This window comes from Clytia hemisphaerica, unplaced genomic scaffold (genome assembly GCF_902728285.1).
Source record: "Clytia hemisphaerica strain Z4C2 unplaced genomic scaffold, Clytia hemisphaerica genome assembly, whole genome shotgun sequence".
Classification (NCBI taxonomy): Eukaryota; Metazoa; Cnidaria; class Hydrozoa; order Leptothecata; family Clytiidae; genus Clytia; species Clytia hemisphaerica.
Window position 1 is genome coordinate 2241687 of NW_027103968.1, and position 21119 is coordinate 2262805.

The following is a 21119-nucleotide window of genomic DNA, read 5'->3' on the forward strand; positions in this document are numbered from 1 at the left end:
GAAAACTTTTGGTTGTGAATTTGGATATTTTCTTCCATGTGCGTTCAAAACGTGGAAATTTTTGCTGTGAATTTGGACATTTTCTTTCACGTGCTTTTAAAACGTGGAAGTTTTTGCTGTGAACTTGTACATTTTTTTCCCTGTGCGTTTAAAATGTGGAAAATGTTTGTCTTTAACTTGACATTTTCTTCCACATGATTTAAAAAATGTAGAAAAATTTTGCTGTCAGGCATCAAAAATAAAAAAAAATGTAGTGTTTCCGGAATGCGGGTGAAGGAAAAAAGCTTTGATGCGGCCGGCCAGAAAAAATTTTTTATTTGATTTTTTTTATGACTTTAGTAATATATAAGATCATTGAAATAGAACTTTAACAATAACTTTTATGTACAAACAGTATGAAGTAAGCCCTGAATATACTAATGTATCAACTACTAACTAACAAACAATTCTTGATCTACAAGTGGGAATATCTAACCAAACTACTTTTATAGCTTAAAATGCTCCAACTTGATTTTTTTTATAATGAACTATACTGTATAGATTCGAACCCATAGTCTGTGGCCAGATCAGAAAATTATTATTTTTCACCCGGTTGGTTTCCAGAAACGCTACATTTTTTTATTTTTGCCTCAATTGAAAATTTTTTCAAGCAATATCCTGGCATGAAGACTTTTTTTCTTTTTGGAAATTTTGGAAATTATGATTGCCAATTATGTGACATTTTTTGCATTTGCAGCATGTGTGTAAGTAAAATTTTTCTGAGCCTCGACTGTTCTTTTTTTTTTTTGCACTTTGAGCTTCTATCATGTTCTTATTAATAGGATGTAAGTCAGGTACTTTAGGAATCATACCCAATTTTTATTACTTTGACCCCTAAATTGATTGAAATTGAGTAGTTTCAGGCTCAGCATTTTTCTTAAATTGTTCTTATTTTTTGGCGATTTTGAGCCTCGTTGTTCTTATAAAATTGTTCTTATATTAAAAAAGTGTATGTTTGAAATTATGAAATTGTTTCCCTGTTTTGAAAGTTTTTTACTTTTTGACATGCATTTCAAAAAATATAACTTTTGGATGCTATAATTTTTACCTTTTTTTCAATATTTTTTATATTTTACCTTTTCTCCAATATTTTATATATTTTAAACCTTTTTTCCAATATTTTATATATGAAAGTATATGCAAAATATTTCATCTATTTTGAAAATATAAATTTTCCATTGGTTTTCTTATTGTAAAATATTCTCAATTTTTGATGAACAAGATCAATTTTTGTAGATATACATTACCCCCTGATTTAAGAAAACGAGAAAAGAGAAAAAGTATTTTAGGTTGAAATTTTAAGATATTTGAGTTAAAAAAACTTCAAAAAAGCAGTTTGTTTTGAAAATAGAATATCAACTTTCTTTTGGTTCACCAGAGTTTGTACATGTTTAAAATGCATTAATAGAAATTTTCCTTGCTCTCGTGACGATCATGAAAATTACCAAAAAAGGTTTGTTCACCATGCAAATATCGCGAATTAGCCCAAATCATGCCTCGAATTATTTCCCGATCACGCATCACGCAATCGGCTGGGTACAACTTTTTAAAATTGTATCATAAAATGGCTAACTTTCTCATTCCTGGGAAAACATGCCTGCCCCGTCTCCGGGATCTTTTTGCTTCTAGCGCCGTCTCCGGCTAAAATCGGTGTTAAATCTACTTTTGTGGCGTTTTGGTCCTTTTCCGTTGTACACTAGCAATCGGAACGTTTCGCTGGGAATAAGGAAGTTTAGCAATCCTACGGTAAGTGTAAAAAACCTTTCGCTTGCGAACACGAGATTTTCGTATCGTGCGTAACCCCTTTTACAATTGTTAATTGATTCACAAATACTTATAGCGTGTAATTTACCCGACCTTGACCCCTATTAAATCAGAAATTTGATAGAGAATACAATGGAGACATATAAGGTTCTTACCTCTGCTATCAAGAAGACTTAACTCATAAAAATATACCTTAGGTTTTCGAATTTAAAACAAATTCATAGTTGGATGTTGGATGTTATGTGACCATCAAAGTATTATCCTGTCGGATCCGGTTGTAAAATAAAATGCTATAGAATAATGATATCATTCCGGGACCTTTGAGCGATAAATATAATTCATGCTGCTCATATCAATTACGATATTATAATTCCTCCTAATGATTATGCTTTATTTTATAATGTGTTAAAGTTGAACCCAGCTGATAAACAAAAATACTCATCTCCGTATAAAAGATTTTGAGTATTAAGGAGCTAAAGGCGAAGCTATACAGCTAGTAAGATTCTCCATAGTTTTTAAAAACTCAGATACTGAACCGCACAGATTATAGACAGATAGACAGACGGATAGACAGACAACAGCAAAGAAGGAAGGGTAAGTTTTCCTTCTTTTTTATTCACTTTAGTAATTCAACCTCTGTTTGCATCAACATAAAAAAGGTTGCATTTGCTTCATTGGCCGCTGTGGTAAAGTGGTCATTAACCTTGGTTGCTGCACAGATTTTCACTCTATATTTTATTTAAATGTTCTTCAGAGCCCTAGCCAGCCCAGCCATCCATAGGGCCAAAGACAGAGGCCCAAATTGATTGTTTGGTTGTTGGTTTGTGTCCTTAATTCAACTGTGTATATGAACCAGTTCTCAGAGCATGTCATGGTTGCCCCCAAGGAAAATTTCCAACATAAAACTCTGCCCCTAAGATCCGTTTCCAACCATAAAAAAAGCCACAGAAAAACTGGTAAATACAAGTTTTCAATGATTTTACCCCTGCCTTTGTGCTTTGAAAAGTGAGCAATCTCTGACCTCAAGATCTTGATGATTTCTGCCATACTCTGAAAACTGGTACGTAGTAAATAAAGAAATTGCCTAAAAAGCACGGATCCAAAATGATCCCCTCCCTTTTCTTGGCATCCCCCCGCCCCAACTTTTAAAAATGCCTATCCCCCAAGGGTTTTGGGCTAAATTTTTGAAAATATATACGGTACTGTAAGTTGGTCTAATGTCGACATCCCTCCTCTAATTTCGACATCCTTCTTTAAAGATAGGAATAATAGTAAGGTCAGAATCGCGGATTGAAACTAATTTTCTTTGCTGAGCAATCAGTTGAGGAGTTCATTAGCAGTTACATCAATATGCCTTCTTACCTGTCTTTGAAGTCATAAAAAATCAACCTGAATAAATGCAATCGAAATTCCAGAGAACTTCATAACTCCCCAAACAACATTACATTACTATCTGAAACTCCCATCACATAAATTTTACAATTACGTCAGAGTAGACTACGCTCGCCACCGAAGAGGTTTATTTGGAAAGGGTAATTAAAATATTTTATTGTTCGCTTCTTTTTTAAAGATTCGCCGGGTTGGAAAAGTATGAATTTCTTTGTACATATTTTACCTACCCCAAATATTTAGGAGGCTGAGTTTTAAACGAATCGTCAAGTTTAAAACAAACGATAAATGTATCAAGGTCTGTTTTATTTACCCCCTGGTGACTTAACAAAAGAGACTTAACTCGATGTTACAATCCAATTATTGTATATTGAAAGTTTGTCTCTGCCTTTTTATAATGAGTGAGACATATGTTCTCTTATTACGCAATTTTCATATTGACATTTTTGAGGCATTTTGATGTAACTGATTAGTGATTACAACCTTCCTATTATTCCTATCTTTAAAGAAGGATGTCGAAATTAGAAGAGGGATGTCGACGTTAGACCAACTTACGGTAGTGTATAGTGTGATCCGATAATCCACTTCTCGCTGCTACCCCCTTCTAAAAATCAATCCCCTTGTTTTCTCTCTCTCTATTCATTTATTGTAAAAAGGGACTCACATTACTCAAACAGAAAAACTTCCTTTCCTGCAGACCAAATTTCATAACAGTGCTGGAAAATAATCTACAATATATGTAAGCCCCCCCCCTTCTTAAACGATCTCCCCCTCCTTGCTATCCCCCCTTTTTAATGAAAATTTCTGATCCCCTCCTTCTTCACTTTTTTGGAAGGTGTCATCCCCCTTTGATAAAGGGGGGGGGGTCAGAACTATGTACTCTAAAGACACATCACATGTTTCAATCTCAAGATCAATTCTACACTTGAAGATTTCAAAGGCGTTTGAAGAATTTTCTTAAGGCATACAATGACACTTCTCTTCTGACTTTTAGTTGCTAAATATTTGTTTTTTGTAGTACATATGCATGGGTAGTTAGACAGGGACATTTTTGCTGAGCTGAGCATTAAAAAAAAATTCTCTCTGTCCACTATGATCAAAGTGATTATTGTTTAGGAGAATCAGTTAAAAAAAGAGCCGCAGAGATATAGTTGATAATGTGAAAAGAAGGTAAAAAGATTTGATTTTTAAGACTCAAAATAAAAGTTTTTTCTCAAATATTTGGAGTCGGTAGAAGGACACAAACCAAACTATCAATTGGGTCTTGCCTATTTTTGCGTCCAGATCACCACATATGCCATGCCATGAGAGGGTAATCATAATCATAGTCATAATAATCAATTAAGAATGAATGAAATGTGAAAGCTCGTCTTTTTGTAGCCTGGAGATCCATGCTATGATTTCTTATTCTATATACTGATGGCAAAATATATAACATGGTATAGGCTGACAGTTTGAATTTCCCAGATCATAATAATGGTTGAAAACATAGCCAATCAGATTTTGATTGCATTCAAAAATAGAACCCCAAAAAGTGAGGTTTTCAATCACAACCACTTTTTGGCCCACAGCGTTGACATTCTTGTGGCTGCTGTGTAGTACAAAATTCAATAAAATAAGGAAATTGATGAGCTTTCCAAAAATGTGGCCCTCTTTGAAGTTGAGTGATTCAGTCTTGAAATATAAGATGGCAAAGTGAGGGCAGGTTTTGTGGCTGTATGTCATGTGGCTCACTCAACAGGTTGGCTTATATGTGCTGTCCTGCTTTAAAACTTCAATATTTTTTAACCGTTTTTCTTGAAATTGGTAGTTTAAGGTCTGATAAAGATACTTATGGGTTTAATTTGTGGCTGCAGGGTTTTTGAATAGGCTTAAAATGTGGCTTTAATCATACTTCAATCACTAATTTATCAATTTACACATTCAGGTTGGGTTTTGTTTTCGAAACATGAATATTTGCAAAGTCTAAAGCAAAACAAACACAATCTGACACAATACAGTGTTATTTTAAAGAAAGAGTGTACATTTTGTGGCTGCAAATACCATTTTTTGTAACTATAACCTTCTGAGCTGTTACATTAGGTATTAGTTGGCATTTTTAGGGTTGGCTTATGTGCTGTCCTGCTTTAAGACTTGAATATTTTTAAACCGTTTTTCTTGAAATTGGTAGTTTAAGGTCTTAAGATACTTATGGGGTTTAATTTGTGGCTGCAGGGTTTTCAATGGGCTTGCAATGTGGCTTCAATCAAAGCATATATGAAAAAAAATCGTCAACTTTGAGCCGCAATTCTTGCCCAATGACCCAATAATTTTGGTTCCATTTTTGATATTTTATGGATAAACCCTTTTGCTACGAGTTTCATCTGAAAAAATTGATTTTTACTAATTGAACAAATTTGTGGCTGCTGTTTTATCAACATAGTGTTTTTCTTGATTTGTGCCGCAATTTTGGCCCATTTTACAAAATTTTTTTTTTTCAACCTACTTCAACCTACTTTAGAACCAATATTGTGAAGTTTCGTTTGAAAAGAGTTATTTTTAAAAAAGGATATTCAAATTTCCTTTTTTTTGCTGTTTTTGAAAACCTCACACAATTTTTGAATGTCATCTTTTATTATTCTTTTACTGGTCACACTTTCTTAGAGAAAGCGCATATTGCAAAATTTGGTTTTTATTTTAGTAAGTGAGGACAGCACTAAATTTGAATTTCCCACTGTAAATTTTTTGAGGCAGAAATCTGCCTAGGTCATACCCATCTATTTATATTTCTGTTTCTTTATTAACATGAACTTTTTACAAGTTATTTTCGCTTAATGGAACAAAAAATTAATAAATAAAAAAATATTAAGTAATTTATAGACTAAAAAAACAACTACCGTCCCGTCCTGTATACATCAGATTATAAAAATACAAAACAGGTCTCCTGTCTAGTCTTTTTGTTGCTGTTTTGAAATGAAAACAATTTTTTGATAGGTCAATGAACCCTGGATTGTTGAAGCTGGGTTCACCTCAATTCACACTGTTTACCAGATGAGTTCACCCAGTTCACCCTGAATCACCTATCGGTTCCCCTGGTTCACCTTTTTCTAATTACATTACTACATTAGAAAAAGGTGAACCAGGGAAACTGATAGTTAACCAGAGGAACCAATAGGTGACTGGGCGGATAAACTCATCTGTTGTGAACTGAATGAGCCCAGCTCTGAATCGTGGTGAACTGGGGGAACCCAGTGACATAATTCAAGCCCAGACAAGCCAGAAGTGGGGCTAGAAGAACCCTTTTTCATTTCAATCCAGTAGTCATGTTGGAACTTCATAATCACAACATAAATTCTTGAAATTTGGGCTAAAATTTGAAGAATTTTGCTGAACTATATGGGAAATGTTCTCTCTACAGAAGGATCTATTTTCAAACTCTTGCTCTGACATACCCGTCATCTCGCAAACCTAGTACACCTCCTTCCCAGGTATACTTTGTATACATAGATGACTGGGAAAGACCTCCTGACTGGGAAATCGCTTGACAGAGATCTACTAATTCTAAGTATCATTAAATCTTAATCCAAACCAACATAAAAAAATGGCGTATATACACTTGATTTTACTGCAATTTAAGATATTTGGGATAGAAAATTCCAATCAACAGGTAGGACCAACTTTGGCTCAGACATACCTGTCACCTTGCAAACCTAGTAACCACCCACCTCACCCAGTACTGTAATAAAAATAATTCAAAACATATTTAATAACTTATAATAACTTATAACATAAAAACCTCTAGGCCAGAGCAATTTGAAAATATCATTACATACCTCCAAATCAATAAGTGTTAGTAGGAAGATTTTGTTGTTGCCAATATCAACATACATTTCATTGCCTCCAATTTTCTATTTATTTTTTTCAGCATAAAAAGGAAGTATGAGTAGTAAAGATAAAGATCAACAAAAGAGAGGAAGAAAATGGAGATTTTCACGCAAGAAAATGAAAGAACCAACACAAGGTTAGTTTTTGCCTTTCTCCTTCGTCTTGTTTTCTTTAGCAGTAGTTAAAATTTTACGTGAGAGAAATACATTATTATACATATTTATTTATTTATTAAAAGGAATGAGGTTCAAGGCACGCCGTGGGCCTCTAAGAACCTATCTTTTTTACAATCGGCTTGTCATTACAATTTTCTTTAGTTTTTTATGTAAAATTTAGATTTTAGGGCTTACGAATACAAAAATGATATTCAGAAAATGATGTAGTCGATATATACAACTTTTTTAATATTTATAGTGGATACAATCACATTGCCATTTGATTTGAAAGTGTTACTGGACAAGGAAAATATAAATTTGAAGGTTTGTCATCAATTTATTTTCATTTTTTGAGCAATTTTAATTTTTATTTGTTTTCTTTTACCTGTATTATATTTTTCTAAGATCACGTAATTTGCATTCTATATTAAAGTAGTTTTAATATTTACTCAAAGAAGGGATAATAGAGGGTACTAACTATAACCATACACTTACTGTCTTGTCCACCCAAAAAAGTATGTAAGTTAGTCCATTAATGTCACATACCTATGATAATGGTTATTATTCTTTGGCCCAATATTTCTCATGTAGACTAAATTGCTTTTTTATCAGGATTTATAAAATTACTTATTCTATCTTTCCATTTGTGTTGTTTCATCTTCTTGCAATTTTATGATTCGTTCTGTTTTCGTTTCAGCCACGAACAAGTCAATGTAAAGTGTCCAAGCTTTGTCCGACTTTGATGGATATTTTAAAGAAATCAATGGCGTTGGGTTACTTTTTAGAATATTTAGCTGAGATTAAACGTAAATTTCTCCTCGATTTCTGGCTAGAGGCAGAAACTCTACGTATGGTTTCTGAAACAAATTATTGTAGAAGAACGCCAACTAGTGCTCGTAGAAGAACACTCTCAAGGACTCGATCATTGAATTCTCCTTCATCAAAGGTTGAAAATACTATAAAAACTGATAGTACAAAGCTAAATGATATCTCTCAAGAGAATATGGATGATAAGAGAGTTTTGAATTCAAATTTCAATCAGTCGTTGAATAATTTGGATCATACAGTAGAACAGAGGGAATCAAGAAATACATTTGAGCAACCTTTACCACGGCAGTCATCGACAACTCTTCGTTCTTATGAAGATTTCAAGTCAAGAGCCAAATCGAGAAGTACAACCTTTTTTATAATTTGCTTTTTGACAGTCAAAACAAGCAAGATCTTTTTCAGACTTTGTTTGATTAGTCTAGTGTAAAGAAACTCAATCATTGGGTCAACAAAATGTGTATTACCTTAAAGGAGATTGTTCTCATTTCCCAAATGCGTGTTATTCCAGGCCTTGAAACAGGTTTTTTCTTATTTATAAGCATTTTTTGGCTATAAATATCCTTCATTCCCCAAATTAAATTCCCGCAAAATTTAAATTTACAAGCCATCCGCCAATCTAAATCCGCATTGAAAAAGCTTTTTTGACCATCCACCAAATTAAATTCCCACCAAAATTTCTTCCTTTAAGGTATGTCGAGACAAGTCAAAGAAGTTTTTGTCTTTAGTTTTTATGATAATGAATTTTCTTTTACACCACTTACTTTTTAGATGCAATAGTTGATGCAGTAGAGATTTATACAAAGTATATTTCACTTGATGCAGAACATCCCATCAATTTATCGTCTGAAGACAGGCATCTTATTGAAGGTATGGTCAAGTTATGATAATTTATCTATGCTTTGTACTGATAATTTTTTAACAGATTAACAGATCATTAAGGGCAATATATGACAAAATCAAGTAGAAAAGGAATCCATACTCTTTTCTATCTAAAATTGATCCAATTTTGTTGAAAAGAAAGTAAAGTAAGTAGGCTCCTTTTTCGCCACTCGTTCTCCCTGGATTGAAAATCTTTGGTATGACCCGGCTAGGGGTTGAAAGTCCACAACCTTGCACACCATAGCCGGAAAGAAAAGTCACGCATTTAAAGGGATTGAAATAACCCAAGACTTCAGCCCTTTAAAAAGCCATTATTGCTCAAAGCAATATTTCATTTAACGCAATCTATCATTTCAGCTTCCATATGTAAAGGTGACAATCAATTAGATCCATCATGCTTTGCACAAGCTCAAGATTTTGCTTTTGGTAAACTAGAAAGGTGCATATTTTTACGAAGTTGCAGTCGCAGTATAGCTTTTTTATCAAAATGCATTCCCATGTATAGCAGGGATTTCTGGGGGTTTTTCTAAGCACTTTGAGCTGAGGCTGTTTTTGTAAACTTTTAGATTGAATTTCTAATATGCCTGAAAGGGAACTTGTTCAGCAAAGCTGTGCATTGATGAAGCTGGGGGTCTTGAATATGTAGATGATAATGTTATTGTTGCTCAATAAAGGTTAATTCGCTAGAAAAAATCTTATTTTTTGGATTGAATTTCAAAAACTCAATCTTAGATTGAGTATTTTGGCTGGTATATGGACATAAAAAAGTGCTTAGAAAAATCCCTGTATAGGCTATAAAATGAATGTTAGATATTAATAGGATGTATAAGAGTGAAAGTTACATCACTTTTGGGTGTTTTTACCCATTATTTCGGTTAAAATCTGGTCGTAAAAGAATAAATTACATGCTAGACGCATTTAAAATTATCTTAAAAGGATTGATTTTGGCGGGGTTATACAGAGGGATTGAACACTTGATAAAAGGAAATTTTTTTCCAACTCAATTTTTTAGTAAATTTTATGGCAATACTCATCCATTTGAGCGCTAATAACTTTCCCAATCGCCAAATCGGTTTTGTAACGAAATTAATTCAATTTAAATTTTTTCTTTTTTATAGTTTCTATGAAGATTTTTTGTCAACGACGTATATGATTGCCTACCAATTGCATGTTTTGGAAGAAAAAGAACTCAAATTTCAGGATGTCCTTTATGATGAACCGATACTGTTCTATTTTCTGGAGGTATCTTGTTATATTTAAAATTTTATTTTTAAAGGTTTTGAATTAATAGAACAGTGTTAAAAGTTCTTCCATCTCAAAGGGATTTCTGTATCAGTGCAGTATATAAAGAACTTTTTTCCGTTTTAAATTCTGCCTTATTCACCAAAATTTCAAAAACATGTGTTGCCTCAGACGAAAACCTTGCTTTGACCAATTAGAGAAGTCTCCCTCAAAAAACCATTTAAGAGTGGGTCTGGAAAACAATCTAATTGACCATTGACCATCATTCTAAAAAGAGGGTCCAATCTTCAAAGTTTTGTCGTTTAGGACGCACCGTAACTTGATCTAATGTCGACATCACTTGTCTAATTTCGACACCCTTTAGAGTTGAAAATAATAGAAAGGTTGAAACTATTTGTCTTTGTATAAATTATTCTTATCTCTAAAGAAGGGTGTCCGTATTAGATGGGGATGTCGATATTACCAACTTAAATACGGCAAGTGATTCAGAAAGTTTCCTGAAAATGAACTGATCCTTGGTATCTTTTTGTCTAAATTCTTAAGATTCAATTTTAGGGTATCACCATTAACAAGCTTTTCTTTTTTCTTTAATTTAGTTTTTAGATGGATACAAAGCAAAATCAGTGTATGAATTTTACATCATTGGTGAAAATTTTGAGGAAGATATCGAGAGGAAATTGAAAGATGATTGTTACGAACTTGAAGAAGCAGTAAATGATGCAATGCACATCTACGAAAGGTTAGTCACAGTAAGGATTATCTGACACTCGCAGCAGATAAGCTAAATAGACCTTCTTTCAATTTTACGTGATGTTTAAATCTCTAAATTAGAAGAAGTGATTGGAAAATCAGCGCGCGTTCGAGAAGCGTTCAAGCGCTCATAACACAAATTGTGCTCCCTTTTTTAAGAGGTCATTGCATTGACTCTTATCTGGCATTCGAAATACTTGGCCCCCTACTAATCTGGAAGGTTTAGATTACGGAATTTCATCAGATCGCGTAAGGATCTTTCAGCAGCGAAAGGGCCGTAGAGCCTGACTGGGGATGCGGCGCATCAAAGTTCAAACTACCATTCCTCACACTTGTTCCTTCATCAGAATATCAGATAAAGTCAGTGTCGGTTCTTACAATTTGTCTTGATCTTGTAAAATTTGCTGTATGATATTTCTTTTCTTCTCAACCATTGATTACATTGATTATTGTTACGATTGTTGGTTTCTCGAAATATGCAATTAAGTATCAGAAAATTTTAGGTTTTAAAGTATCATTTTATTGAAGCTTCTCTAGCGGTAACTCTGATCACGATATCGCGCGATTTTTTGTCTTCAATCACGATCACGTAAAACAGCAAAAAAAATAGATAATCACGCATCCCTTTGGAAAAGTCCAAATTACGCATCACGGCTCGAAAATATTTCAAATTTTGAACTCTGATCACGCAATCAGGGGGGGGCAAGCAGTTAGTACAGAACACTATGTGTACTAACTGATTTTTGGAAAAATCTGTACCCCACCACCACCCCCTGTCACTTAGTACACCGTGTACTAACTGTCTTTGACCTTGCTCAATATATATACCACCCCCCAAAATAAGGATCCGTCTCTCTACGGTGCATTCCAGGTGAATTTCACACCCCAGGGAGGTTTTATGAGGTGTATTTTTACGTTTTTACCTGTCTTTACCAGGTTTTTACCACTAACTACTTTCAAACAAATAAAAATATAACAAATTATGGAGTAGGTCGACCGCAGTGGGGGGAAAAATTGATGAATATTTTATTTTTCAAAATGAATATTTACCAGTTAGTCAATGAAAACACTAGTAAATAAAATACAACATATAGGCCATGGCCAGTGGATTGTTAATGTTTCAAAAATAAAGAAAAAATTCAAAATGTCTGGGACCAACTTTTTGATATGTTTCTTACTCAATTTGAGGGTACTGATTCGGAATTTGAATGTTACCAAGCTTGAAAACCCGCAGTTTTTGCGTACTTTGCGATTTTTTGCGATTTTAGGCAAAATTGTAAGCCCTGAAAATTTGTGATTTTTTGGGGCTCTTCAAAATCAAAAAAGACCTATACCACGTGATAGAGCTCTTCAAACTGAGCAAAAAAATGTATTATATCAAAGTCTCAACTTTCCTAGATCAAAAGTTATGTTTTGCATAAATTATGCAGATTGTGGGGAAATTCCCTGTTTTCAATCAATTTTTGACCATAAAATCGTCTATAACTTAATTGATCTAGACAAGTTGAGACTTTGATATAATACATTTTTTTGCTCAGTTTGAAGAGCTCTATCACGTGGTATAGGTCTTTTTTGATTTTGAAGACCCCCCCAAAAATCACGAATTTTCAGGGCTTACAATTTTGCCTAAAATTACAAAAATCGCAAATTACGCAAAAACTGCGGGTTTTCAAGCTTGGTAACATTTAAATTCCGAATCAGCACCCTCAAATTGACCAAAATCAATTCTAAAAGCATGGCCACGGACATTTTGAAAAAAAGTCAAACGTTTTGGTGGCACTGGCCATGGCCTAATAAGGTAAATTAGTAGTAACACTAGGAGAAATAAAATTAACAAAATTATACAACTTATGCACCCTTGAGTTCTTAATTGCCCTCTGAAATAGTGCCAAGAGGCTTAACTTTTTCCAGGAAGTTTTTGCAAAGGACTAAGTTATGTGTAATACAATTTCAAGGCAAGCAGTAAGACTAGCTATAGCAATTTTCAAATTCAAATGTTTTATTTTGAATATTTCTAAGAGTTCTAAGAGTTCCTAGAATTGTAATGTCATGTGTCAAGCTGTTAAAAGGTATTCCTGACCGTCCTAGAAAGAAGATACATAAAAAAGATAGAACCATAAACCTCTCATAAACTGATAACAGTAAAAATCTGAGAAATATAGTTTAAAATTCTCGTTTTGAAAACAGTTAATACACCTTTTTTCTTCCAAAATTCTGTATACACCACCCCTTTTGGCAGTTAGTACACAGGTGTACTAACTGCATTTTGAAAATTTGAAAAATGGACCCACCACGGTACTAAGTGTCATGGGTGTCGTGTACTAACTGCTTGCCCCCCCCCCCCTGACGCAATCACAATGAAAAAATTTCCAAATCACGCAATCACACTGGAAAAAAGTTCCTATTGCGATATCACGCAAACGGCTTGGGGGCCTCTTTTATTGGTATGGTCGCATCTAGTAATGTGCCTCAGGATAAAGCCGAAGCCTAAAGAATGGGAAAATATGACGAAAAATCAAAACTCGTAAAATAGATTTTCCTTAAATTTAGCTTTTACTTTGCTTCGTCAAATTTCCAGGTATTTTTCAATGAAATGTGAACAGCAACTCATAGCTGATGACAAATTAAGGATCGTCCTTGAGAATAACATTTGTCGTGATGATGGACCTCAATCCAATTGTTTTTGTATTCCAATGGCTTATGCATGGACGGCTTTGTCAGAAGTATAAAAATTGTTAACTCTTTATATTTACTTCAATAGCATTGTTCTTTTTCCGTATAAATCTTTTCAAATGACTTCCCTTAAGTGTTCTAGAATAGCACTTTCAGCCTCTTAAATTTAAAATCCTATAGTTTTTCTTTGTTCAACCATGATCGACCCTTTTACTTGCGCCCTCAGCCCAGGGCCTTTGCAATCGGTCTACCACGTACCATTAGTTAGTCTAATGTCGACATCCTTTATATAATTCCGACACCCTTTTCAGAAATAGGAAAAATAATAAGATCGGAATCACTGATTGAAATATATGTTTTCCGCTCTCCTGATCACTAAGCAGAAAGAAATAAAGTTTCAATCAGGGATTCGGATCTTCCTATTAATCCCATCTCTAAAGATCGGTGTCGGAATTAGAAGAGGTATGTCGGAATTAGAAGAGGGATGTCGACATTAGACCAACTTACGGTATTACTCTGACTTCATTTCTGATATTTTTGTTGTTTCTTCTTTTTAATTCTCAGGTGTACCTTCCCATGTTTGTGAAAAGCAACATGTACGAATCGTATCAAAACCATTTAAAGAAAACATTACGTTATACTGAAGATGTGAAGTCTTGTTCAAGTCGGAGCTCTTTATCTTTAGAAGAAAATTTTCCTCTAGTGGAAAACAGGCCTTCACCCAATAATACTATAGAAAGATCAGAATCTAAATTGAACTTGTTTGAAGAAACGAACCTGGAAGATTTTTGGTTCAAACCTTTGAATCGGCATTCTGAGCTAGGGTAAGAATCACGAGAGAATTCTTTTTATAGGAACCATTAAAACTTTTAACTGAGTATCAGCAGTTTTTTTGTCAAAAAGTCAAGATTCCAATAAACTGATGATGTTTTTTGATAATACGGTGTTATATAGTAGTATAGGTGTTATATGATATTACAATAACTGTTACGGAATAATGTAGACTTAAAAAATATCCTTTAGTTTTCCTTGCCATTTCCCTACTTTTTATCAAATATCCAGTAGTCGCCTCGCGTGCTAAACCAAGGTTGCAAGATAGTCTTTTTCTTTCTTTTTTATATTTTTTAGTGTAAAATAATATTAATACGTTTTATTGATGTTTACAGGGCAAGCCGTTTAACATTGGGACATGTCAATGAGTTCGGTGTCTTTTGCTCCGGAATGGAAGAACAACCTCTAGACGATAAAGATAATGATGCTTCAGGAAGTATGTCTCTCTACAGGGGGGGTCATGCAGTTACTATGTGAACACTATGACACTTAGTACGTGGTGGTGTAACAACTAAAAAAAATTAAAACAGTTACTCCAAAGTGGAGTAAGTGCACATTTTTTCACTTTTTTGAAAATTTCCCTAAATGTTTATCAAAAATTTGAAATTTTTCGAAGAAAAATTGAATTGTTTATGGAAAAATAGAAATGTTGGAATGCTTTGATAGTGACTTAAACCAAGTATATAAACTTATTCCAACAGTTCTTTTAAATAAAAAAATCAAAAAAAAATTTCGACCAGTGGGTATGTCTTATATATCTAAAAAAGCCGCAAATTACCCATTTTATGGGGTGGTGTACTCCTTTTTGAGCACTAAAAACAGTTACTCCACAGTGGAGTAAGTAATGGTGGTGGTGGTGTGACAAGAAATTTTCCAAAATGGCAGTTACTCATCATAGTGTCACGGAGTAACTGCATGACCCCCCCCTGTTCTCTATACTAAGCTTTATATAAATTCTGGAAGCAATTTCCAATCTCGCCCAAACAAAATAATTTGATCAGAGTTTTTTTTTGAAAGTGGTACCCTAATGGTAGCACTACTCAATAGTGGTGCAAATGCATCGAGAGTGCTAGACCTACTTTTCCTTGAACAATTGTAGTGATGTAGCGCCGTTGTTCGTTAATTTTTAACACTGCAATGGCTTCTTTGCGGGTACCACTTTCAAAGAAACTCCGATCAAAGATGGCGGGTATAGCTTTGTTCAAGGTTAATAAAGGTTAGTGGTAAGGGGGCGTCTTATTCTCTCGTGTCTCTTTATGTTAAAAAAGGGACATTCCCTTCCGGATTATCACGTTTGTTATTTTTTTTGTGGTCCCCAGCAGAACTCATTGATCCCTATATAATGGGCTTTCCCAGAAAAAAAACAGTATACCCCCTGTTTAGGAGGTCCATTTCCGTTCCAAGGGGGTAAGGTTTGATATGTAGCGGAATTCTATAGGGAGATACAAAAATCTGTCAAAAATAACTGGAATTCCATAGGGGTAGCCTTTTAAATCCTACTAAAATTCTGAATTCCAGAGGGGTTTAAACCTGAAATTGCCTGGAATTCCAGGCTGATGGTTTTAGATCTCTAAACAGTTTTAAGTTTCTAAGTCTCCGCCATCTATTGAAGCTGAACCATTCAAAGTCAATCTTCATTTGTTTCATCATTTTTCAGTGAAGAAGCTTGGGAAGAAGATGAAAGATCTTTTGAGAGGCGAAACTATGGAGGTATGTTACTAGTGGTGGAAATAGTTATTATTCGAAGTGGTAGAGAATCTCTACTTAAGTTTATCATTCCGAATATATAAATGATCTATCAGGGGCCGCGGCTCAACTTTGAAAGTGATGGGGCCATGATATACTGACGATTTTTGAATTTTAGCCCTTCTAGATCGCCTAAAACAGGTTGGTTTTAAGGTTATTAAGCCAAATTTGTCATGCCCAAGAGGTTTTCCTATTTGAATTTACCAAATGACGTATTGTAGTGGGTTGAATTTCCCTTACCAAGTCAAGGTTTGCTTTCTTTGTTCCCTAGGAAACAGAAGAGTTAGCCTGGAAGCGTGCACGAAAAATCATTGACGACATTCAAAAGCAAACTCAAGGCTAAAGGTATATTCTTCTTAAAAGGTAGGTGTATATTTTATTTCAATTTTTCCAAGTTTAGTTTCTAGTTCTTTTGTACCAGATTTAAAATTTTCAAATTATATTTTTATACAAAACTGTAAATAGCTTGTAGATAGTAGACTGAAATTTTTACCATCACATAAAGCCTATGTAGCGCCACAAAGCATTTATTTTAAAGTTGATTTTAAAAATTAGCCAATACCTAAATTTTGAGGTTAGCTGAAATTTGTTTTGATAAAAACTTGGGGTATCTATCTGTAAAAGTCTTCTTTGCCTACTTTGGAGAGGGGGCTCTAGCTCCCTCTTGGAAAATATTTTCTAGATTACTCCCCTTATCAATGAGTGCATAATTTTAGAAAATTGATCATGAAGATAAGTTTTTAGAATTGTTTTTTTCATGACAAAGAAAATAATATATTTTGATATGGAATTTAAAGAAAAAATATAATGTAAATAGGTTTTAGGCTTCTAGGATAAAAGGAGTGACTCCTAAACTTTAATGTGCATTAATTCAGATCCATGCTGATTTTTTTGATAATTTTTGGGATAATTTTTGAATAATAAGATAATATTAAAAAGTCAAAGAAAGATTGATGTATATATTTTATATCAACATTTGCGCCAAAAAAAAAAAGGTTCAAATGATGTCAAAGTGCATTGACTTGCTTACCAGTAGCATTGCCCCCCAGCGACCGATTTTTTTAGGGGCGCCGAAATACAAAGGGCGCCAAAAGACGACTTTGATTACTCATTTCGGCACCCCTTTGCTTTTTTACACCTTAGAATTGGCAGTTTTCGCCCAAAAAGTGAGAAAATACCCCAAATTTTCTTGCTCGCTTCGCTCGAGTAATTTTACAAAGATATTTTCTTTTCATAAAGGGTGCCAAAATCAAAATTTTCTAAAATTGCCACCCCAGTTTGCCCAAATTTTAGTCGACCCACCACGCTACTGGCGCTTACTTGCAGATTTTCTGCATTCAAAATACGGCATTCTCGTATTTATCTCATCGTTCCATCGTTTTCGGCTTTTTCAGAAATATATTGGTTGGATTTCAATTTAGTGTCAAATCTTTTTCATTCTTTGATGCTGTAATTGAGACCTAACAATTATAAAATTTGTTTAGGGCTTGATACAAATTTGATCTAGCAATTACGAAGTTTGTTTAGGCACAGGGCATGGGCATGGACAGGGTCGTGATTACTCAAACCAGTTTGTTTTTTTAATTTCTCTTGTCTAATACAATAGCAATTTCTTTATAATTACCAAAAAATTATTTACTATTTAGTGATTCATAATACACCTTTTCGACCGTAGTCGCGCGGTCAGGCGCGTGCCACTTAATTATTTAATTATCCCCCTAAACTCGATCCAATCTTTTTTTGAAACGTTTTTCTGTTGTCTATAGGTGCGAAAAAAGAAATGAGGCGGTTTTAGTGGGATAAAGCGGACACAAAAATGCCCGCGCGGCAATTGGCGGCTACGGTCGAAAAGGTGTATTTACAGTAGTTTCTCACAGAATAGTCAAGATTTCTATTATATTTTTAAACAGTAAATTTTCTATTGAATTTGTAATTATTATACATATAATTTGAAATGTTTTTTCTGTTAATGACACACCCAAATTTTATCAAATTTAAAAGAATATTGAACGGTTTTTTTCTGATAAAAGTCACCAATTGCAAAGTTATTTTTTTGGAACCCAGTCCTAGATGTTCAGCTTCAGTTAATGGTATTGAAAGTAAGCAATTTTGATGAAACCATACGTTGGAAAGATATTTTGAATGGATGGTGTAGCCTTCTTTTATGAATTCCAGTACACGTTTTCTTTTTATAAGAACATCCATAATTTGTTGAAGCCTTCGGATATTCTTAACTTTTTGGGTTTCAAGACTAAAAATGTTCCTAAAATTTTCTTCACCATTTTTTTACCATTTTTACCCATTTTACTAAGAGTCCACAAAGCCTTAAATTGTCCTTAACTTGTTCTTAACATTTCGGCCATCGAAGCCTTATGTTCTTATAAAAAAACGTGTACATAGATTCACTTTGATTTTGAATAGCTTTCTTGCTCGAAAATGATTTTTCTATGAAGGGCAAATTTACCTCTTACACTTTTCGGAAAATTTTTAATCTTCGACAATTGTTCAAAAACCTTTATCTGATAACTTATTATCTATCAGGGTAGATACTTAGGAAAAAACGTATCAAAAACATTCCAGCACTTCTGCCATATTTGATTTTTATGTAATATAGAATAATGTAGAATAATCAATAGAAGCTTGCACGCTGAATAAATGAATGAATCAAGAGAGAATAATAGACAGAGGTATACCAAAGGAAAGGTGTGAATAATCCTTGACGCATTTTTATTGAGCCAAGGTGTGAACGGCTTTCGCACTACGGCTTCCTGTGATCCCATTTTTAATAAGATGGTTAGCAATAGTCTAGAAACCAATTTCAACCAATCTTTTCTTTCCGATTTTTTTTATCATTTCGCAAATTTTTATTATTTTTAGATTTTTTATCTTTTCCGACTTGGTTAAGCTTCCGATTTATTTTATGACGTGAATATTTTCATATCATTCCAAAAGGTCCATTTTGTTGATATTATTTCAATCAATAATTTGAAATAATGGAACGGGTACTTTTAGTTCTAGAATACTCATTATCTGATAGGCTTGCCTGAACGCCCAAATACAGTAATATCCCGCCCAATTTGGGGAGACAGCTCCCTTCGCTTTTTGCAGATTAAATTTATTTAAAAGTCAAAAACCTGCTTTACCTTTAAAAGGTACAAAAATTGAAAATTTTCTTTATCGCCCAACTACAGTGAGCGACTATTCTTTTTCAAAATTGGCTCATCACTTTAAACGGCTCACCCGGGGTACATGGCCCATCTGTTCATCAGCTCGCCCATTTGTTTGATCATATTAATGCTGAATAATCACTTTTTACTAATCCTCAGTTTTTCCTACTTTCCGTTTTGCTTTATTTTTTTCAAATTTCCAAAACATTACTATTTTTAAAGAGACATTGCTTTTGTATAGTTATGTTGGAGGTGTGAATGCACTAATATTCCTTTTTACCCTCGAAACACGAATTTCTAAAGAAACCCATATTTACACTATAACACCTCTGAATTCAAAATCCTAGTAATTTGAATAATTACTTTATGGGAACATTTTTCGATCCGGGAACTTTTATAAGCATTGGAGTTACTTCATTTCAAATATATTCTCTCTGGCATCTAATACATGTTTCTTTTTTTTATGAGAACATCCAAAAATTTTGAGGCCTTGGGATATGTTCTGAACTTTTTGAGTTTTAAGCTTAAGAATATTTGAGTATTTGTCCGTTTTCCTATGAAATTCGGTGTTCTAGAGTCCACAAAGACTTAAAATGTTCTTAACTTGTTCTTAAGATTTTGGCCAGCGAAGCCTTATGTTCTTATAAAGTTTGTTTTTACAAAAAAAAGGTGTAATCTGTGATATTCTCATTCTAGCCACCGTTCAATGTAAATGCCCTAATTTAACTGCATTGTGTCGCAGTTTCATTTGTCTTTATTCTTGTTCGAATCCCCCTAATCTTTTTAGTTTTAGGCTACTGTATTTCATTTTCGATCAAACCCGGCTATGTATTCCTAATTATGTCTAACAGAGCCTGTAAAACTCCTCCAGAAAACAGGAACCAATGACCATTTTGATTACTATGTATCCTAGGATTCAAAAGCACCAAAGTCTTCCACTAGGGGCTTGTGCATACTGCATTCAAACATTTTTATTTTAGAAATTAGGAACAAATCTTTGATGATTTATCTCCTTTGCCTTGAAAAGGTAACAAAGCAATTTCATAAAACTTTACAATAATTTTGTTTGGAATTTTGATTTGTTTTATAATGATTCATTTAATTTATTTAATCAAGGACAATTGGAATTTAATTTATCATGATATTTTTAGTTTATTTTTATAATTAGGATAATTTTTTATTTGAATTCCCACCATATCAACTTTGAGCAACATATGTGGCTGTGGTTATACACTTGTTGTTGTGATCAGTGGATTCTTGGCTCCGGTGGATTGAGGTACTGTATGTTACTCTCTTTTTTTATAAGAACAAACTATATAAGAACATAAGGCTTCGAGGCCCAAAAATTTAAGAACATTCTAAGAACATTCTAAGGCTTTGGAGACTTAAAAACATGCATTCTCTTAAGATATTACATCAAAATGCTCAAAAAATGCTGAAAATAAGAACATTTTAAGAACATTTTTAGGCTTCAAATCCAAAAAACTAAGAACATCCGACGGCTTCGAAAATTTTTGATGTTCTTATCAAAAAAACGTGTACGTACACTCTTTTTTTTATAAGAAACAGTAAATTCAAAAATATAATTCTGTAATTCTGTAAATTAATTTCAAGATAAGAGTATTTTAGTCTCAAAATTATCAAAAAATATTATGTGCATCCAGCAAAAAAAAACACTTGTATTTATTCGCTTTTTAGGAGATTAGTACTCAAGTGCCAAATAAACGGGGGGGTTCGAATAAACGGGGGGGGGGCTGGAAAATTTTTGAGATTTTAATAAACGGGGGACCTA

The 21119-nt window shown here is 33.7% G+C and overlaps 1 protein-coding gene across 2 annotated transcripts in view; it reads left to right on the forward strand.

Moving 5' to 3' along the window:
• LOC136810505 (A-kinase anchor protein 10, mitochondrial-like) overlaps positions 1-17108 on the forward strand; it is a 46604-nt gene extending 29496 nt beyond the window's left edge. Inside the window, exons 1-13 of one of the 2 annotated variants that reach the window (XM_067067080.1) lie at positions 2335-2397; positions 7097-7192; positions 7471-7535; positions 7909-8383; positions 8808-8906; positions 9276-9357; positions 10037-10160; positions 10757-10899; positions 13489-13633; positions 14148-14407; positions 14750-14850; positions 16072-16124; positions 16432-17108. In XM_067067080.1, the coding sequence (XP_066923181.1) occupies positions 7111-7192; positions 7471-7535; positions 7909-8383; positions 8808-8906; positions 9276-9357; positions 10037-10160; positions 10757-10899; positions 13489-13633; positions 14148-14407; positions 14750-14850; positions 16072-16124; positions 16432-16503 (1701 nt within the window). In that variant the 5' untranslated portion in view covers positions 2335-2397; positions 7097-7110 and the 3' untranslated portion in view covers positions 16504-17108. Of the gene's footprint in view, positions 1-2334; positions 2398-7096; positions 7193-7470; positions 7536-7908; positions 8384-8807; positions 8907-9275; positions 9358-10036; positions 10161-10756; positions 10900-13488; positions 13634-14147; positions 14408-14749; positions 14851-16071; positions 16125-16431 lie in introns of those variants that run through there. The other variant, XM_067067081.1, reaches the window with a different exon arrangement.
• The last annotated feature ends 4011 nt before the right edge of the window (positions 17109-21119 follow it).